Genomic DNA, 22,545 nt, shown 5'->3' with positions numbered 1-22,545 from the left:
TCTTCTTTCATCAATTAATTTCAATATCTCTCGAGTTATCCAAGAATTTCTACTAGGCCTTGTCTTTTTACCTATTTGACCCTCTACTGCCTTCCCTATTTCATCTTTTAAAGCTAGCCATTCATCTTCTATTGTATACCTTTGCCCTGTTCTAGTCAACTGTTGCCTTATGCTCCCTCTGAAACTCTCAACAACCTGTGGTTCTTTCAACTTATCCAGATCCAATGTCCTTAACATTCCTCCTCTTTCCAATTTCTTCAGTTTAAATCTACAGTTCATAACTGGTAAATTGTGATCAGGTTCCATATCTGATCCTGGAAATTTCTTACAATTTAAAATTTGATTCTGAAATCTTGCTCATACCATATACAATCAATATGAAACCTTAGAGTGTCTTTAGGCCTCTTCAGAGTGTCTCTAGGTCTCTTCTATGTATACAACTTTCTTTTATGATTCTTAAACCATGTGTTAGCGATGATTAACTTATGCTCTGTGCAAACTTCTACCAGGTGACTTCCTCTTTCATTCTTTTCCCCCCACTCCATATATGATCCACCAAAACAATGAAAAAAGTTCAATAAACGTGGATGTGAGCTAAGAGCATTTGTTCATCTTCAATATACTGCAAAACACTTATCTTCTATTGCAAGCACTTTGCTTTCCATATTTTGGGAGGAGGTAGTATGGACCAAAACAAGGAAAAAATGTTGAGTAAACATAGGCTCCAAAATGCATACCTTAAGAGCTATGAGCACTTGTTCATCTACACTATGTGAAACACGTAACTTCTATTGAACAAGTGCTCACAGCTTTCAGAGTATGCATTTTAGTGCCTGTGTTTACTGGATGTTTTTTTTTGGTTTGGTCTATACCACCTCCTCCTAATGTATAGAAAGCAAAGAGCTTGCAATAAAAGAGATTTTTTTCACAGTATTAAAGAAGAACAAATGTTCATAGCTCTTAAGGTATGCATTTTAGAGCCTATGTTGACTGGACATTTTTTCTTTGTTTTGGTGGCTACTACCACCTCTCAGAATATTCAATACTTTTTAAGCACCCTATACATATATGTATAAGTGCCTGGTCCATACTACGGGCAATATACACCAATTTAATATGGAGAACTCAGTACACTGGATTGACACAAGACACGTACATCCAGTTGACATGATGTTTAGTAGACAACAGAGATCCACCATAGTTACAAACATCTGAGCATACGGTTTTTTAACCAGTTCCCACAAAGTGACCATACAATGCACATGAATAAACTAAAAAATAAAAGTGGAAAATGGATTAAAAGTTAAGTATACTACACAGTGAAGCAATTTCAATGCAGTATAATAGAAGATATACTTTTATGATGATAAGCTACTGAAAATAATAACATACAGTATTACACAATACGCAATGTTAAACAAATTAATATGTAAAATCTAGTCTGCCAACATAATGCATTACTACATCTGTACTACTTAATTATTGTAAATAGAGTAATGTAATGTGTTAAGTCTAATGTTTCAACATAAAACACTTCTGTAATTACAGTTGCACACAAACACTGATTGCATGCAAAGTGCACAAAGGTGAATAAATCTAATCTATTCCATTCCATCATGCAATAACATGAAATAGTACCTACCACTCAATTTATTATTTCCTGTTTTCTTTTTTCAGTATAAATTTCAGTCATTGGTTGCAAATAAATTTTATTGCACTATGTACTTCAGAATTATTTTAATTGGAGATCATTCCCACAAAACACTGCAGGATTCATTTTAATTTATGCTATTTTATATTACTTTTGGATGACCTGACAGGTCACTTGTTGAGACAATGGCAATGGTTACGAGTGAACAAAGAAGATTGAAGTGGTATTTTTTTTTTAAATATCACCTGCCTTAAGGAGTAATTTTGAGAGAGATTTTCTTTATGATGGACTATGGACCATGTACTACATTATGTTTAAATGAATGCAACAAGCATGCAACAGGCAGTGATGTCTGGAAAGGACATTCTATAAGGATAAGCAGTACGCAGATGTGCACAAAAAAAGAGTTAAAATAGAGGAGAAAGATGATAGAAAAATACAGTAATAACAAATAGAGAAACTTAAAATAAGAAGCACCTGTGAGCAAAATTTGTAGTGTCAGTAGAGCAGGGAAAATGAATATGAGGAATCAGCTGTTGACATATTTCTATACTGAAATTTATCAGAATTAATACACATAAAAATCATCATGTTATATACAAGTAATAAATTACTCACTGCAGAATTAATCATCTTTATATGCAGCACCATTAGCTCCAATGCACCAAGGTTCAGAACTCTTGACAGAAGTGCTGGATTCATTGTTAAAAACTTTAAGGCACCATATCCATAAATACAGGCTTCAGCATCCTCAAGTGGACTGGCTGAACCCAGTGCATTGACAAATAACTCTGTGAAGATTGTACTTTGATGTAACTTTTTTAAAAATATGGCTGGAATTCTTATTAAAAGAAATAATTATAAGAGAGCAACAGCACTGCACAGGCTGTAGAAAGTTAAGCAAAAGATAAACCTTTACATTTTATTTGTTTATTTTTTTGATGTTCCATGGATTCATACAACAATAAGTTCACCACTGATGTGGAATGTGTCCACATTATAAATACAGATATATTAATCTACAGTTTTATGAAAAGGGTAAGTTGCTACTCACCACATAGATAAGGCACTGAGTTACAGACACGAAAAATTAAAAAGGGCACTAAAATATTTAAGCTCTGGAGAAAGCCCTTTTTCTGAAGTAAAATAAATGTAAATGTCACGTGATTAGGGCCTCCCGTTGGGTAGACCGTTCGTCGGGTGCAAGTCTTTCGATTTGATGCTACTTCAGCGACTTGCGTGTCGATTTTTGAAGTAGAGAAGCACACACTCAGACAGCCACAATTCACACAAACAGCTCCGGGCGCTGGGACTTGACTCTTGAGAATGTGAATGTGTGTGTTTATTTACATTATGGAAAAAGGATTTTGTCTGAAATCATAAATATTTTAGCACTTTCCTCAGTGACTCAACACCTTGCCTATGTGGTGAGTAGCAATTTGTCCTTTCCATATTGTTATTATTCCATCCTAGAGTTTACAACGATTAAATTACAATTTACTACTCAACAGCTACTACAAATAAAGAAATAAATGGTTATTATCTTCACTCTTCAATAGAAACATGTTTAATGACATAGTTTTTGTCATACTACTGAACAATCAGTTCAGAGATTCAACAAATAATAAAAATACCTACAAACATTACACAGAACCTGAATAAAAATAACATGATTTACATGAATTACTAATATTAACAATTGACAAATTATTATCTTCACTCTTCAATGGTAATATATTCGAAAGTGTTTGGCATGCACGGCCACTGTCACATTATAGGGTGATCTGTTCAGCAACATATATATGATAAAAATACATATTCACACTATGCAATGATTGAATGAAATGCTTAATCTACATGAAATATGTGTATTAACATTTAACAATGAAAATACTGAATTATTGACAATATAAAGTCCCTCCAGACCTGGTGTTCTGGGTGACTTTTCTGGGCTGTACCCTTTTTCCTAAATCTCTCTAGTCCTTTTCCATCACCCCTCTTCCTTACCCATCAACTCTTCTGCCAGAAGAAGGAGCCACTGGCTCCAAAAACTTGTGAAAGTTAAACCTTTTGTGTGTGTGTGTGTGTTCTCCTGCTGCCACTTGTATTAACATTTGACAATATACAATGAGTGAGTCAAGAGAAACTGGTATGGTTTAGAGATTGATTATTCCTTAAACTTTTAAATTCAGTGAGAAGACAGTTGAAAATTTTTACACCACAATACTTAGCACCTCTCTGCACTAGGAACAGATTTTTTAAACTGATACTATAGTTTTTCTCACATACAGTGTCATGGATGTGAATTGTTGATTTGTTTACAAAGAGAATGAGATTCTTTGTAATAAAGCACACTGTTGTTGTTGTTGAGTCTTCAGTCCAGAAACTGGTTTGATGTAGCTTTCCATACTACTCTATCCTGTGCAAGCTTCTTCATCTCCGAGTAACTACTGCAACCTACATTCTTCTGAATCTGCTTAGTGTATTCACCTCTTGGTCTCCCTCTACAATTTTTACCCTCCATGTTTCCCTCCAATAATAAATTGGTGATTCCTTGATGCCTCTGGGCATGTCCTATCAATCAATCCCTTCTTTTAGTCAGGTTGTGCCACAAATTCCTCTTCTCCCCGATTCTATTCACAACCTCCTCATTAGTTATGTGATATACCCATCTAATCTTCAGCATTCTTCTGTAGCACCACATTTCGAAAGCTTCTATTCTCTTCTTGTCTAAACTATTTGTCATTCATGTTTCACTTCCATACTAGGCTACACTCCAAACAAATACTTTCAGAAAAGAGTTACTGACACTTAAATCTATACACAATGTTCACAAATTTATCTTCTTCAGAAACACTTTCCTTGCCATAGCCAGTCTACATTTTATATCCTCTCTACTTTGAACATCATCAGTTATTTTGCTCCCCAAATAGCAAATCTCACCTACTACTTTAAGTGTCTCATTTCCTAATCTAATTTTCTCCGCATCACCTGATTTAATTCCACTACATGCCATTATCCTCTGTTTGCTTCTGTTGATGTTCATCCTTTCAAGACACTGTCCATTCTGTTCAACTGCTCTTCCAGGTCCTTGGCTGTCTCTGACAGAATTACAATGTCATTGGCAAACCTCAAGGCTTTTATTTCTTGTCCCTGGATTTTAATTCCTACTCCAAATTTTTCTTTTGTTTCCTTCACTGCTTGCTCAATATACAGATTGAACAACATCAGGGATAGGCTACAACCTTGTCTTACTCCCTTCTCAACCACTGCTTGCTTTTCGTGCCCCTCGACTCATAACTGCCATCTGGTTTTTGTACAAATTGTAAACAGCCTTTCGCTCCATGTATTTTACCCCTGCCGCCTTCAGAATTTTAAAGAGAGTATTCCAGTCAACATTGTCAAAAGCTGTCTCTAAGTCTAAAAATGCTAGAAATGTAGGTTTGTCTTTCCTTAATCTATCTTCTAAGATAAGTTGTAGGGTCAGTATTGCCTCACATGTTCCAACATTTCTATGGAATCCAAACTGATCTTCCCCGAGGTCAGCTTCTACTAGTTTTTCCATTCGTCTGTAAAGAATTTGCGTTAGTATTTTGCAGCCATGACTATATATAGTGAATACAGAATATTTATGATGTTACATGTGTCAGTACATCAAACCTCAATCAGATACAGGTGAGTGGTGGAAGTTCATTTTTCTTGAATAGTTTCATATGATTTAGCTGCACACCCATATTTTATGTGTTTTTAACTAGAGGTGTTTCACTTACCAAGGATATTGTCTTCCAAGAATAGCTTGTCATTCTTGTCACTGCGTGAAACTTTAAAGATTAGTTTACATACTCCTGATAAGTTGGCACCTGTTACTCGCAACTGTAACAGAGGTGTTAAGACACTGAATATGGCACTGGGAAAAACTTGTTTAGAAAAGTTCAATATGTATTTTATTGCTTACGGCAAGTATAACTCTCGCAATCTGCAGTAGCAGCATCTCATTGGGTCTTTCAATATACCTGTACAAGGCTTTCAAAATCTGAGACTTCAGTTTTCCACTAAGACCACTGGATCCTGTGTTCTTTCCTTTTTCCAAAGTATTGTACAACTTTGACATAACACTTATTACTTCAGCATCATTGTCATCTGGAATAAACACATTTTATTACAAAAGAAGATATTTGATATACATAGAAACATAAATAACTTTGCTTTTCTCTACCAACACTGAGAACATACACTAATGGCAAATAACATTATGACAACTGCTTCCCATGAGACTGAATGCTATCTAGTGGCATTCAGGGCAAAGTATATACATGGAGGAGAGATGAATGGGGAATCACTCTAGTGACAATACAGACCACGAATGGAGAAGTCAACCGACATAAGAACTTTCACAAAGAGCAGATTGTTATGGCCTGGCTCCAGGGAATGAGCATCACTGAAACAGTAAAGTTGGTCACCTGTTGACTTGCTATTGTTATGGGCATCTATAGAAAGTGAGTGCAGCATGGTAAAACCATAACTAGGTGACAAGGTGTTGGACATCTATGCCTCCTCACAGACTGTGGAGATCGGAGACTTTCCCACTCTACAAGGCACGAGAGGCAATGATGTGTGGTATATCTGATGACAGATACAATGCTGATGAAGACACAAGTGTTACAGAGCTCACCATTCAGTGATGACAGTTGAACATGTGGCTCTATGGCATACAAGCCGTAATATTTCCACATTAAAATAAGATCATCAGTTACAATTGTAGTGGGCATGGGATAAATGAGATTAGACCATGGATCAATGGAAATGTGATGCATGGGACCTGACTAATAACTAAACGCTTGATGACAGCTACGGACTATGTGAACATGATAGCAGACCACCTGAGTCCCATCATGACTGATGTCTTCCCCAATGGCAAGGTAACCATTTGTGTGACAAGGCTAGATTCATACTACAATGGTTTGAGAAGCACAATAGTGGACTCCCGTTGATGTCCTGGCCACTTGGTTTGGACCTGATAGAACACATATGGGCCACTATGGGATGCCATTTCTACTAGCCCATAATTCATGGCAATTTCTGTACCTGTGCACAGATGTCTAGTGCCACATATCTCCAGAAACTGACCAAAGACTTGTCAAATCCATGCTATACAGAATTGCTGCTGCAGTGCATCGCATATGTGGATCAATCAGATAGACACAATGTTTGGGCATGTCACTGTAAGCTGCATTTTAACATGACTCTTGGAGCAGCACAATGTCAGTTTCCACCACCATTGTCACATATTTGAAGCAGTTAATTTCTGTTTACGCTAAGGTCATGAAAAATATATGCAAACTGTTCAATTATGAATTTGTAAATTCAAAACTGGCAATGTGAACCAAAATCAAACTGTGTCTCATTGCTGCTGTATGATACAAAAATTCTGGTAGCACGTAACAGTCTTATTCTCCAAGTAAATAGTTGTTTGACAGAATGACATTAAATGCCTAATCATGGAGATAATGAAACAGGAATGTGTAAATATCACATAATGCATCCAAAACAGATGACCTGCAGAGGTGTCTCCAAGAACCTTAGAAATTCTTCACTGCTATACCAGAACATTTATTCCTCAACACTTTAACTGCTCTGAATGTGTTAAAAGTGTGGCACTGTTACTGTCTCCAGGTGCACCTTTGACCTTTCTGTCACATGCTCTAGAAATGTATACACACACCTGCTTGTTGCCGTCTTTGTACTCCCGACATGTTACCATGGCCAGCCACTCAGGTTTTTGTGAGTTCTGGATATGTTAATAGGCAAGGTACTTAATGGCCAGGCAGAGTGGCTCAGTAGCTGCATTTCTGACCTGAGTGCTCAGCAGCTTCCCACTGTTTGGCCTGTGTGTGTTCGCTGCTGTGATCTTACTTGTGTTGCAGCTTTCATCTTCAGTTCTGACTGAGAATATGGCACCTCATTGTGGTTGGATGGAGAAAGGAATCATTATGGCAGTGACAGACAATTACACCTGGTACTCAGCGTCACAGGGTAAAAGAAATAAGCAGAGTATCAGATGCCTCCATATAAAAACCACTGCAATAGTGTTGCTAGAGAGACTAATGCATTCTAAATGTTGTAAGTAAACAAAAGATCTAGACTGGAACTGAAACGATTAAAGCAAATAGTTACTTAGTGATTACAACTTTTGATGTCACAACAAACAGGTTTCAATTAAAGTTGAAAATCTCACATAGGATACTATAAATTTTAATGTGTTTAATGCCACTATATTCTTTTTTGACCAGCTATTAAGTGCTATTAAGAGAAGTACTTCTTTTCATAAAAAAATATAGTTATGCCTCTTTCTCGTGATACGTAAAAATGTTTTGAGTACTAATCATACAGCAGTATACACACCTCTTAGCATGCTATCAAAAAACCTTGTTTCAGTATCTTGAATCATTTATGAAATATGGCAGTTTTTACAACCACATGATGCATGTTTTGCATGGAAAGAACACTGGGTGCAATCCATGCAACCCTTCTGTTGATACAAGAACCAACATCTTGAGAATGGTGACATATATTGCTCTGCTCTCAATTTTGATATGTTAGCTACATTTAATACACTGCAATCAAGGATGTAAAATGAACCATAAGCAAAGTCTACACAATGTGTTTTTACTTCTGCAAAAATCTTAAAATATTTTGCAATGCTTTAATTCATTGCAAGCAGTATAGTAACTAAGATGACTAACAAAACAAAATTCAGTCGTTTATTGATCAAAGGTATCATACTGTAGGACGCGAAAAAATTAAACTTTTTGAGAAATAGTTTTCTTAAAATTGGATGGTAAGTGTTTCATTTAGTGGCCCACAGGTTCGCTCAATTGCATTGCAAACAATTTTTGAATGGAAAATCCAAATCTAGAGCAAAAAAGTTGTTACCTTGGTTCACTACGACTGACGACACATTAGAGTGGTGTCACTGATAGAGTCATTCTTGCTTTGAGTTATTACAGTTGTGAATATGATAGGTCTATGGAAGAGTAAGTATAAATAACACTAGGTTACTTTGATGAAATGAAAGTGATACTTCACTTTCATCACAGGACTCCAGTTCTCTGCTAATAACTCCAGGATAGATGTAATTATTAGGTGTAAAACAATATTGACATACCTGTGTTTGTCTGTGCAGTGATTGATTTCTAGAGTCAAGAACCTGAGTAACTGTGTTTACGGTAGACTCCTGACTATCAAGCTCATTATTATCCATCCCTTCTACTATCTGGGCTATTTAATTAACATCCTAATAATACTTCTTCCTGGAAAATTAATTTATCTTCCAAAGGTTTAGCAAGTAGGATCTGGCTACAATTCTGTGTGCCTTTTAAAAATGCTTTGTGCACCTTTTGTGTTTCTAACACATCTGCAGTCACAATCGTGAGATACACACTGTATCATTGATACTGAATAAATCACCAGAACCACTTGTCAACTAATGATACTTAGAAACCCTCTTCCAGCACTCACAAACAACAATGAACACTCATAGAGAGCAGGTCCATTAGCAATGCTGTGGTCTTTGTTTCTTCAAATGTCCAAACAGTGTGCATTGTTAAATTGTTGTTTTGTGTGGTCCTTTGTGATTCAATTAAAGAGTCCAAAATGAGGGGTATGTATTACATAATAACCCAGGAAATGTTTATAAAATCAGGTTTTGGTATTAAAAAGGTTATTTTGATTGACACAGCTGGCATTGGAAGAGAGAATTTATAGCACTCTCACCTATCCAGCTTTTTTGTTACTCTGTTTGACCTTCCATCACATTAGGCTGTATAGTCAAGAGTTTATTGTGTTTTGTACTTAAGGTGGCAAAACACACAGCAGCACACAAATTCATCATACGAAGTGCTCCAGGAATATTCAGCACAAGACAACAGACCGTGCAGCAAAATCAGTTCACAGATAGTGACCGGAACTCGATCCCCTAGAGCAGCCAGGAGTACATGGGCAACAAAAAAGCCGCAGTCTCTATGGAATGCAGCTAGCACATTTGTAGCAGTCAAAGGGTTAATACTGTTCAAAGTTCTAATAAACTGTATACATGTAGCCACTTTAAACAATTTAAAAGGTAATCTAAATATAGACTTGAGTCCTTGTTTAGGGTACAATGCCTTTATTCCTGCACAATTTTGATTAATAAAACACACTCAGTTAAAGGCAAGGAATTTTAAACCCAAATAAACTAAAAAAAGCATAATTAAAAGCATCTGTAGTTAGCAGTTGTTTCCACAACTTATTTAAATATTTTGATTCTGGGTTTGTGAATCATCATTACCAATGTGGGATACTATGTTCCTTTTAAATTTATCTGCGTTCATGCAGAATATAGTAGCTATCATCCTCACGAATTATCACCTAACTATTAAGTTTGTTGTAATTTATGCTCCGGTAGAATCAAATACATTTGTTGCTGACAATTCATATGAAACAGGCTTTGTTGCGTGTTCATAAAAACAGATTAGAAATTCAATGAAGGCAGCATGGCCAGATGAATGCAAGAGTTTGAAAGCTTATTTATCCAAGTTTCTGACCAGAATAATAATACAAGAGATTGGAAAGAAAATTAAACATCGGTTAGATGACAATGAGGTTGGCTTTAGTAATGGCAAAGACACCATAGAGGCAGTTCTGACATTACACTTGATAACTGAAGCAAGACTTAAGAAAAATCAAGACACTCTCAAAAGACATGTTTACTTAGAAAGATCATTTGAAGATGTAAAGAGTTTGAGATATTAGAAATCCTCAGAGAAGTACGTATTTGCTGCTATAGGGAAGATGGGTTTAAAAGAAACAAAATGGAATAGTAATGATGGAAGATCGAGAGATGCTTTGATTAAAAAGGATGAAAAGCAGAAATGCAGTCATTATCCTTTACTGTTCAAGTAGTATACTGAAGAAGCAATAATGGGAATAAAAAGTTTCAGGCATGGGCTGTAATTTAAGGTGAAAGGATATCAATAAGATACGCTGATGACATAGCTACGCTCTGTGAAAGTGATGAAGAATTACATGACCTGTTGAATGGAATGAACAGTATACTGAGCACAGAATATGGACTGAGATCAGCAACAAACTAACATGAAAAGTGGGGACCACAAATCAGACAAACTAAAGCAATTCTGCTAGCTTGTAAGCAAAATAACAAATGATGTAAGAAGCAAGGATGATGTAACAAGCAGACTACCACAGGCACAGAGACCATTTCTCAAGAAAAGAAAAGAATTTGTCTAGTATCCAACACAGGCATCAATTTGAGAAAGGAATTTATGTATGGAGCACAGAGTTATACAAATGTGAGTAATGGATTGTGGCAAAAGTGGAAAAGAAAAGAGAATCAATGCATTTGAGATATGGCATCATAAATGAATGCTGAATGTTAAATTGACAGAAGATATAAGAAATGAGGAGGTTCTGAGCAGAACTGCTACGAAGAAAAATGTGTGATAATATTAACTAGAAGAAAAAGCCATGGATTGGAAAAATTGTAGGGAGAGACAGGGACTGGAATATATTCTAGAATTAATTGAGGACATTAGGGGCAAGTATTAGTCTTGAGATGAAGAGCCTGTATCAGAAGAGGAAATAGATTAGATTAGATTAGTTTTTTGTTCCATAGATCTGTGTTGAGGAGATCCTTGTGGCTGTGGAACATGTCACTTTCCTTTTCTTTTTCTTTTTTTTTTTTTTTTAAAAAAAAGCTGAAATAACAATACTAATACTATGAATATTTACAATACATCATTTGTTTCTATTAAAAAATTCGTCAATGGAGTAGAAGGAGTTGGCCACTAGTAAGTCTTTCAGGCTCCTTTTAAACTGATCTTTATTTGCAACTAAATTTTTTATGTTTACTGGCAAATTATTGAAGATGAGTGTTCCTGAGTAGTGGACCCCTTTTTGAACTAAAGTAAGTGCTTTTAAGTCCTTGTGCAGATCATTTTTGTTCCTGGTATTGTATGTATGAACTGAGCTGTTTGTTGGAGAAAGAGATATATTATTTAGGGCAAATTTCATTAAGGAGTAACTATACTGAGAGGCAGTAGTTAGTATACCCAGTTCTTTGAAGAGGTTTCTACAAGACGTCTGTGAATTTTCTCCACAAATAATACGTATTACATGCTTTTGGACTCTGAAAACTTTTGTTTGACTTGAAGAGTTACCCCAAAATGTTATACCATATGACATTATGGAATGAAAGTTGCCTATGTCTGCTAACACTCGAATTGCAAATACAGACTTGTTAAGGCGTTTCTGCAGTTCTGTGGTGTGCTCCTCCCAACTGAATTTATTATCAAGTTGTAATACCAGAATTTAAGACTGTAAACCTCTTCTATCTGCTCTTCTTCGTGCTTTATGCATATGGTGGGTGGAAACCTCTTACAGGTTCTGAATTGCATATAGTGAGTCTTTTTGAAGTTTAATGTCAGTGAGTTGGCTTTAAACCATTTATTAATATCCATGAAAATATCATTAGCAGATCTTTCTAGAACTGCACTCGACAAACTATTTATTGCAATACTTGTGTCATCTGCAAACAAAACGAACTCTGCTTCTGGCAGTGTAACTGATGAGAGATCATTAATGTACACAAGAAAAAGCAATGGCCCTAAGATGGACCCTTGTGTGACACCACATGTAATTTCTTCCCATTCTGATGATGACTGATGACTTAATTCACTAGTCCCTTGCACTGACACCCATTGTTTCCTGTTAGCGAGGTATGACTTGAACCATTTTGCAGCACTGCCAGTGACACCATAGAATTCTAATTTATTTAAAAGGATGTTGTGGTTTACACAATCGAATGCCTTTGACAAACCACAGAAAATACCTGGAAAACTAGATCAAACTAGTCAGAAGATTGATTTACAGTGGTGATGGAGAGGGGAGGGGAGGAGGGATAGCATTTCATAAGGTATTCACCAACATGCCTAGTGTCCTTCATGGTGGTATATCCAAACACAATCAATGAATTAATGAGGAGCTGCATCTTTGTGGCTATATATAACTTTTCTTTGTTCTATAAAATACATAACTGTCCATCACCTCAGTAAGTTTACATACAGTACACAGTGATCAAGGTATAGAATGAATAGAAAGTCAGGTAGAGCACTAATTATGGTCAGTTATAGCCCCTTCTAGTGCAATACATTTCTGAGTAAACATTATTTTATTGTTATAATCCTTTTTTAGATCTCTTCTGCTAATCTTGTTTTGATATTAACTGCAAATGCAGACAGAAGTTGAACTTTTCCTTATGATTAGATTTTGGTAATGAAATAGTAATACATACTTATATGAACAAGGACATCATAACAAGCCAATAAGATCTATTTCAATCACAGCAAAAGCTAAAAATGTGAACAGAAAATTAGAGAGGCAAAAAATCCTTTTGATGATGATGCTCGTTTTCTTGAGATGTTAACATACATTATACTGAAGAACTTCAGCCAAGGAAACTTAAAGAACTATTTGGATACTGCAGGTAATGTCTGGGTACACCATGACATAAAAATGTATTGAAAACAACTCACCTTGCTTGGCAAGAAGGATGAGCGTTTCCACTGCAGCACTGACAGCGTTACGTTCAGGAGGCAGATTCTCCTTAAGGGCCTTGTAGATTGGATCAAGGATAGGATCTTCAATTGCCTTAGACTTTTTGCCTGAATGTACACTGAATGGTCTAGCAGATTTGTAGTTGGGTGGTTTCCAGGTTGCTGGCTTTGTAACAGGGATTCCTGAAGTCACAACTTTTTCTTCCACTTCACATTTCGCAACACTAATTGAGTCTGTTTTGATAGGAGATGTAGGAACAGGAATACCACTACTGTTATTTGTATCACTGCCACTAATGGTATTTACTGTTTTATTTTTATTCACATCAGACACAGCTGTTTCTTTTTTTGAATCTCCAAATACTGTTTCTTCCAACTCTTCCTTCCCCCTAAGATGTTGAGTGACAGGTGTCTGGAGTTCCTGAAAAAACAAAATAAATAAATGGAATGAACAATGACTTCCACATAACCAATACTTTACAAAAACTGATGGAACATTGTGCAACTGTCCCTATCAAACTTAGCCTGTATTAAGTGAATTTAGCAGAATAATTTCAACACCACCCCAGTTGTTGAAAATTACACTAATTTATGTAATAATTTTGGAATATAACGTTCTCCTGTAACACTGTAGAGACAATACTATTGACTCACACACATAGAAACTGGTTATTATGGGAGGGTCACCTAGAAAAATTTCTCGAAGTTTCTGCAGCAGAAATTCATTTGGTGATTTTTTTGTGCAACAACCTCAGCAGGAAAGCCTAAACCCAATGATTTCTTTTTTTGATAAAATGTTTGATATAGATTAGGTAAATAATAAGAAAATTTTACAAACCTTGTAACGAAAAAACTTTCACAGTCTGAAGATATTACGAGCTCCATGCCTTGTTATGATTAATTAAATATAGGATACAATAAAAAGTATCCCATGTCATAATTATTAAAATTTTCTGTGCTTCCTAATAGTGGCCAAATGTATTATCTATGTAAATCGATTGTTTTGTCTTTGTCTGCAGATAATACACTCCTGGAAATTGAAATAAGAACACCGTGAATTCATTGTCCCAGGAAGGGGAAACTTTATTGACACATTCCTGGGGTCAGATACATCACATGATCACACTGACAGAACCACAGGCACATAGTCACAGGCAACAGAGCATGCACAATGTCGGCACTAGTACAGTGTATATCCACCTATCGCAGCAATGCAGGCTGCTATTCTCCCATGGAGACGATCGTAGAGATGCTGGATGTAGTCCTGTGGAACGGCTTGCCATGCCATTTCCACCTGGCGCCTCAGTTGGACCAGCGTTCGTGCTGGACGTGCAGACCGCGTGAGACGACGCTGCATCCAGTCCCAAACATGCTCAATGGGGGACAGATCCGGAGATCTTGCTGGCCAGGGTAGTTGACTTACACCTTCTAGAGCACGTTGGGTGGCACGGGATACATGCGGACGTGCATCGTCCTGTTGGAACAGCAAGTTCCCTTGCCGGTCTAGGAATGGTAGAACGATGGGTTCGATGACGGTTTGGATGTACCGTGCACTATTCAGTGTCCCCTCGATGATCACCAGTGGTGTACGGCCAGTGTAGGAGATCGCTCCCCACACCATGATGCCGAGTGTTGGCCCTGTGTGCCTCGGTCGTATGCAGTCCTGATTGTGGTGCTCACCTGCACGGCGCCAAACACGCATACGACCATCATTGGCACCAAGGCAGAAGCGACTCTCATCGCTGAAGACGACACGTCTCCATTCGTCCCTCCATTCACGCCTGTCGCGACACCACTGGAGGCGGGCTGCACGATGTTGGGGCGTGAGCGGAAGACGGCCTAACGGTGTGCGGGACCGTAGCCCAGCTTCATGGAGACGGTTGCGAATGGTCCTCGCCGATACCCCAGGAGCAACAGTGTCCCTAATTTGCTGGGAAGTGGCGGTGTGGTCCCCTACGGCACTGCGTAGGATCCTACGGTCTTGGCGTGCATCCGTGCATCGCTGCGGTCCGGTCCCAGGTCAACGGGCACGTGCACCTTCCGCCGACCACTGGCGACAACATCGATGTACTGTGGAGACCTCACGCCCCACGTGTTGAGGAATTCGGCGGTGCGTCCACCCGGCCTCCCGCATGCCCACTATACGCCCTCGCTCAAGGTCCGTCAACTGCACATACGGTTCACGTCCACGCTGTCGCGGCATGCTACCAGTGTTAAAGACTGCGATGGAGCTCCGTATGCCATGGCAAACTGGCTGACACTGACGGCGGCGGTGCACAAATGCTGTGCAGCTAGCGCCATTCGACGGCCAACACCACAGTTCCTGGTGTGTCCGCTGTGCCGTGCGTGTGATCATTGCTTGTACAGCCCTCTCGCAGTGTCCGGAGCAAGTATGGTGGGTCTGACACACCGGTGTCAATGCGTTCTTTTTTCCATTTCCAGGAGCGTATATTTTCAGAGGATCATGAATTTGATTTCTGCACACATGTCCTCATTGCTGACTGAACTGAAATTTCAAAGTGAGCTACATCTGTGACAGTGTGTACCATTGCATATTATTGAAATTTTAGAGCAAAAGGCTAAATTTTTTCCCAACACTACCTCTAACATCCCATGGTCTGAGGTTGCTGCACTTTTTCTTCACAATGTAAGAGAGATGTTATGGAGCTTAAGCATCTTCCTCTTTCCAGTTCAAATTATTGTTGTGTTTAGTAATATCAACTGTCTCTCTGTACAGTCTATAACTTATCTACTCACGGCTACTAGAACCTGGGTCTTATAAAACTGAATCTTGTAGACTCATGTCTGCAGTTGCTCTGCCTGTTTCTTTTCTTCAAGAATTGCCTTAATACATGTTTCTTTACTTTTTCACCATTCCCTTAGGAGTACCAACATGCAACTGCATACAAAACTACATATATTCTGTAAGTTTCTTTTTTTCTAATGGCTGGCAGATATCTAGGTTGACTTTAAACATATGTATATCTTACTTTAGGTTTTGTGTACCACAGCGATGATTGTTTTTCAAAGTTCTATCCTATATAGTCAGCCACATAATTAACAAAGGGCAATCACAGACTGTGATTTGACTATCAAAGAGAGTAACAGTCAGTTATGCTGCTTTTTGATCCACACTGATGTCCTAGCTACCTACTCTTTTCTTGAAAACTAACAAAGTCAAAAATATACTCTCCCTTTTAACTCCTCCCTCCCCCATGGTGAATTGTTTCGGTTCAGTAGTATTTGTGAAAAATAAACATAGCTCCAGTTTATGTGTCTACAGTAAAAATCTATCATCCACATAACAAAACCAGGTATTCAGCTTTCTAACAGCAGTTCTCATTGTCTGTTATTCAAATTTTTCTAAACGAAATTTGCCACCACTAGGCTTAAGGAACTTTCTGCATTACCCCATTAATCTCTACATAAAACAAATTGCTTTAAGTGACTCTGTAATTTGGGCAGGAGAAAATTTGATCTAGTTGTTCCAATACCTCATTTAGCCAAACCATGATAAATGACAATGCCATAACAAAGCTGACTAATATGTCCTCCAGCTACACCAGCAGCAAGCTACTGTGGGCAGTGAATCAAAGTCATGATCCCCTTGTGAAAATATCGTCTGGAGAGATGGAAACACTACATTTACATAAAAAGTCCATACAAACATAACTTAAAAAAGGCAGAAAATTTTAATAATCAAAACATCTGTGGTGTAAAAATTTACATTCAAAGAGACCCCCCTCTGATGCATTTTATTGTGATTCACAAAAGACAGATGTAGATATATGGCATTTGGAGTATTTACACAAGTTGGAGCTGTCATTGTGATAGAAAAAGTGCATGTAATTATGAACAAGGAAGATTAAAAATAAAAGAGAATGCTAATGAAGTCAGAGAGTGGCTAGGAGCTTTTCATTTGTATTGGTATCTCGAGCCTTATTTGGTCTCCTCTGCAAAATATTATTTGATTTTCTCTTTCCTGTCAGTGAAATGTTTTTTGTAATATTTGTTCAAATGCAGGTAAAACATATAATCCCTGATCTGTATGTTGGTGTGAATTTTCACTTATGACAACTTACTGAACCAACTGCACAACTTGATCTCCAGCCTGAATGTTGAAAATTGTCATCTGTAATTAATGGCATTCTACAGCTTACTATTCTAGAAAACAATAAAATTAATATCTATTCCTAGTAATATGGCTATTCCGTACAGTGCGCAGTTGTAAACTTTAACTATTATTTTCAATATCATAATACATGCATGTACACATACATAATTTTCACATACATTTTGTCCCATTGTCTAAACATGGAGCAAAATTGTGTGTGTGTGTGTGTGTGTGTGTGTGTGTGTGTGTGTGTGTGTGTGTGTGTGTGCATTACAATGTTGGAGAGAACAGATTGCTACTCACCATGTAGTGGAATGTTGAGTGGCAGACATACACAATGAAAAGACTATCAAACAAGCAAGCTTTAGGCCACAAAGCCCTTCTTCCAAATTAGGTCACATACACATGCACACACACTCATGTAAATGCAACTCACAAACACATGACCACTGTTTATGGATGACAAGGCCACACTGTGAGCAGCTGCCCCTGATGGGAGAAGCAATCTGGGTGTTGGGGGGAAGGAGGAGAGGGAGGGATAGCAGGATAGGGCTGGGGGATGGTAAAGCGCTGCTTTTGGGAGCATACGGGGTCAAAGTGAAGAGAGGGTAGGGCAGCTAGGTGCAATCAGGAGGCTAGGCAGAGGGCAGGGGGGGAAAGGAGAGAAGTAAGATGGCTGTGGTTGTGTTAGTGGAATAGAGGACTGTGTAATGCTGGAGGTAGATGGGCAAAGGACAATGACTAATGAAGACTGAGACCAGGAGTGTTACAAGAATGGGGAATATATTGCAGGAAGAGTTCCCACCTGCGCAGTTCAGAAGAGCTGGTGTTGCTAGGAAGGATTCAGATGGCACAGGCTGTGAATCAGTCATTAAAATGAAGAACATTGTGTTGAGCAGCATGGTCAGCTGTTTCTTGGAAACAGTTTGTGGGTGGTCAAATATTTGGACAGACAGCTTGTTGGTTGTCATGGCAACATAGAACACAGCACAGTGGTTGCAGCTTAGCTTGTAGATTACTTGACTGGTTTCACAGGTGATGAGATAGGTAATGTTTGTGACCAAACTGGAGTACGCGGTGGTGGGAGGCTGTATGGGACAGATCTTGCGTCTAGCTCTACTACAAGGATATGAGCCATGGGACAAGGAGATGGGAGCAGGAGTTGTTGAAATGGTTCAAATGGCTCTGAGAACTATGGGACTTAACATCAGAGGTCATCAGTCCCCTAGAACTTAGAACTACTTAAACCTAACTAACTTAAGGACATCACACACATCCATGCCCGAGGCAGGATTTGAACCTGCGACCATAACAGTCGCGCGGTTCCGGACTGAAGGGCCTAGAACCACTCGGCCATTGCAGCCTGCGCAGGAGTTGTGTAGAGATGGATGAGTATATTGTGTAGGTTCAGTGGATGGGAGAATACCACTGTGGGAGGACTGGGAAGGTTAGTGGGCAGGACATTCATCATTTCAAGGAACAATGAGAGCTGGTCGAAACCCTGGTGGAGAATGTGATTGAGTTGCTCCAGTCCTGGTTGGTATGAGTCAGGAGGGGAATGTTCCTTTGTGGCCAGGATAGTGAGACTTTGTGGGGGGTGACTGGAGAGATAATGCACCGGAAATCTGTTTCTTTACAAGACTGGGATTGTAATTATGGTCTGTGAAAGCATCAGTGGCAGCTGTTAAAGTAGAGGTATTGCTGGTGGTTTGTAAGTTTAATATGGATGGAGGTACTGATGTAGCCATCTTTGAGATGGAGGTCATCATTGAGGAATTGGCTAGCTGGTTTGAGGAGGGCCAGGTGAAGCGAATGGGGGAATAGGTGTCGAGGTTCTGGAGGAATGTGGATAGGGTGTTCTCACCTATGATCCACATCACGAAGATGTCATTAGTGAACCTGAACCAGGTGAGGGGTTTGATATTCAGGGCCCATTAATAGATTGGCATAGGTTGGTGCCATACGGGTGCCCACTGACATACCACAAATTTGTTGTAGATGATGACTTCAAAGGAGAAGTAATTGTAGGTGAAGATATAGTTGGTCATGGTGACCAGGACAGAGGTTGTAGGTTTTTGGGCCTTAGGAAAGGTAGTGTTCAATAGCAGCAAGGCCATGAGCATAGGAATGTTAGTATAGAGGGATGTGGAAACAATGGTATGGCAAGATTCAAGGTTAAGAAACTCTGTAAAATTAACATGGGATGATTTGTTTTGTTAACTTTGGTAACTTGTTAACTTCAGAGCATTTCTTAATCTCAAATTTTTCCTCACCATCATCCCCGAAATCCCTCAACTTGCAAGGTAATCTTACATCTGTAGACAGAATTGCAACCACCACCTAGAAACTGATCCTGATCTTATAATCCTACCTGCTGATAAAGACTCCACTACTGTTTTTTTGAACCACAAGGATTACCTTGCAGAAGGACTCCGCAGTTGTCAGATTCAGCCAACTACAAACCCAGCCACAAAGACCCCACTTCAGTATCTCAAATCCTTAGTCCTATCCCAGAACCTCCCCCTGGAGTCTATCCCTCTCATCATCCCTCCATTCCCTGCACTCTTACGTTCTACATGCTTCCTAAAGTCCATAAATCCAACCACCCAGGATGCCCCGTTGTGGCTGCTTACTGTGCCCCCACTGAGAGAATCTCTGCTTTCATAGATTCACACTTTTAGCCCACTACCTGCAACCTACCACCCTACATAAAAGATACCAACAATTTCCTTCACTGACTTTCTACAGTTCCTTTCCCTTTACCACATGGTGTCCTGCATGTCACTATTGATGACACGTCCCTTTACACTAACATTCCCCATGACCACGGCCTTTCTGCTACTGAACACTATCTTTCCCAATGCCTGCAAGATTCCAAATCTACAACCTGCTTCAACTATATGCTCACCCACTATTACTTCTCCTTTGAAGGCATCACCTACAAACAAATAAATGTTATGGCTATGGGCAACCACATGGCGCCATTCTATGTCAATCTATTCGTAGGCCATCTAGAGAAATCCTTTCAGACGACCCAGAATATAAAACCCCTAACCTAGCTCAGATTCACTGATGACATCTTTGTGATCAGGGGTGAGGACAACCTATCCATGTTCCTCCAGAACCTCAACATTGTCTTCTCCATTTGCTTCACCTGATCCTCCTCAACACCACAAGCCCCCCCCCCCCTTCCCCTCGATGTTGACCGTCACCTCGAAGATGGCTACACTAGGACCTCAGCCTATATCAAACCTGCCAACCACCAGCAATACCTCCACTTCCACAGCTGCCACCCATTCCATACCAAGAAGCCCCTTCCATACAGCCCTATGCCCGTGACAAGCAGCCTCTCTCGAAATATACCAAGGATCTCACTCAGGCCTTCACAAAAACATAATTACACTCCCAAACTTGTACAGGAACAGATCTCCTGTGCCTTATTCCCCTAGTCACTCCCCCCCCCCCCCCCCCCCCCCCGTCCCACTCCTCCTCCCAAAGTCCCACCATCCTGCCACAGAAGAGCATTCCCCTCCTGACTCAGGACCACCAGGACTGGAACAAGTGAATCACATTCTCCACCAGTGTTTCAACCACCTCTTGCCATGCTCTTAAATGAGTTATGTCCTACACGCTATCCTTCACAACCCTCCCACAGTGGTATTCTACTGTCCATTGAAGCTACACAATATCCTCAGCAATTCCTACACATACCTCTGCTCCAACTCCTTGTTTCCTGGCTCATGGCTAGACACAAGACCTGTCCCATGCAGCCTCCACACCACCACCTACTCCAGTCCGGTCACAAGTATCACCTATCCCATCAAAGGCAGGAATACCTGTGAAACCGGTCAACTGATCTACATGGGCATGACAACCAACAAGTTGTCTGGTCCGCATAAATGACCAACCACAAATTATGGCCAAGAAACAGCTGACCACTCAGTTGCTGAGCAAGCTGCCCAACAGAATGTTTTTCATTTTAATGACTGCTTCACAGCCTGTACAACCTGGATTCTTCCCACCAACACCAATTTTTTCAAAATTGTGCAGGTGGGAACTCTCCCTGCAAACATCCATCTATTCCACCAACACACCCACAGCTCTTTTACTTCTCTCCTTTACTACAGCCCCTGCCCTCCATCTAACCTCCCGACTGCAAGTGGTTGCCGTAGCCTCTCTCCACCTCAACTCTGTATGCTCCCACAAGCAGCATTTTACCATCCCCCAGCCCTCCCCTGGTACCCCTCCCCCTCCCCCTTCCCTCCACCACCTAGATTGCTTCTCCCATCATGTGCAGCTGCTCGCAGTCCGGCCTTAGCAGCCAGAGACAATGGTCATGTGTGTGTATGTGTGTGTTGCGTTTGTGTGTGTGTGTGTGTGTGTTTTGTCTAATCTGAAGAAGGTCTTAGTGGCTGAAAGATTACTTGTTCGACAGTCCTTTTGCTATCTGTGACTTGGTATCTCCACTATATGGTGAATAGCTATCTATCCTTTCCATAACATTGTCTTTATATATACAGAGGTGAACAATTTTAATCAGTAATGAGTGTAACTTAAGATAGAGATGAGATACAGAAAAATGTGTAGGATAAAAGTTGTAGGTGGCGAAGAGGAACACACATTGCTATTAACAGTTATGACACTGAACATGATTTTCAAGTTGATTTGGAGGTTAAAGTAATTTTTTTTTTAAATCAGAATCCTAATACTTAATTTAATATTTGAAAAAATGGCAAATTTTACATATAAAATGCTACATTATTCACAGTCATGATGAGATTAAATGAAGGCCAAATCAGCTAATGTATATTTAGATCTAGTAGGGATTAACTCGGAATAAAGAAAGCACACAGCAAAATAAATCTTAGATACAAATTGGATGAAGCTTACTAAGGAATGAGAGGCAAGATGATTCACTCAATAACCTGTATATCAATGATCTATGTTTTTTGTCTTCAAATGTCAAAATACCATTTATGTGTTGTGAAGCATTTATTTTAGCTAATAAACCATGTTAATTAAAGCTTAAAATTCAAATCTATCTTCGCTCTTTCCAAATCTGAGTCACAAATAGGGATTTCCATGAAACATAACTCAACCTTCAAATGACCTTCGATAATTACCTTTAAGATCACAGTTATTGGTGATGATAGGTGACCCCTTATGCTCCT

At 39.1% G+C, this 22,545-nt stretch overlaps 1 protein-coding gene across 1 annotated transcript in view; it reads right to left on the bottom strand.

The window, feature by feature from the left end:
- LOC124711611 (armadillo repeat-containing protein 2) overlaps positions 1–22,545 on the bottom strand; it is a 184,276-nt gene that overhangs the window by 133,115 nt on the left and 28,616 nt on the right. Inside the window, exons 5-8 of the mRNA XM_047241775.1 lie at positions 13,240–13,681; positions 5,607–5,791; positions 5,422–5,524; positions 2,270–2,442 (exon numbers count right to left, since the gene is read on the bottom strand). Of these exons, the coding sequence (XP_047097731.1) occupies positions 2,270–2,442; positions 5,422–5,524; positions 5,607–5,791; positions 13,240–13,681 (903 nt within the window). The remainder of the gene's footprint in view (positions 1–2,269; positions 2,443–5,421; positions 5,525–5,606; positions 5,792–13,239; positions 13,682–22,545) is intronic.

The sequence above is a fragment of the Schistocerca piceifrons genome, chromosome 8, assembly GCF_021461385.2.
Source record: "Schistocerca piceifrons isolate TAMUIC-IGC-003096 chromosome 8, iqSchPice1.1, whole genome shotgun sequence".
Lineage (NCBI taxonomy): Eukaryota > Metazoa > Arthropoda > Insecta > Orthoptera > Acrididae > Schistocerca > Schistocerca piceifrons.
This window is presented reverse-complemented; position numbering and strand designations above follow the sequence as displayed.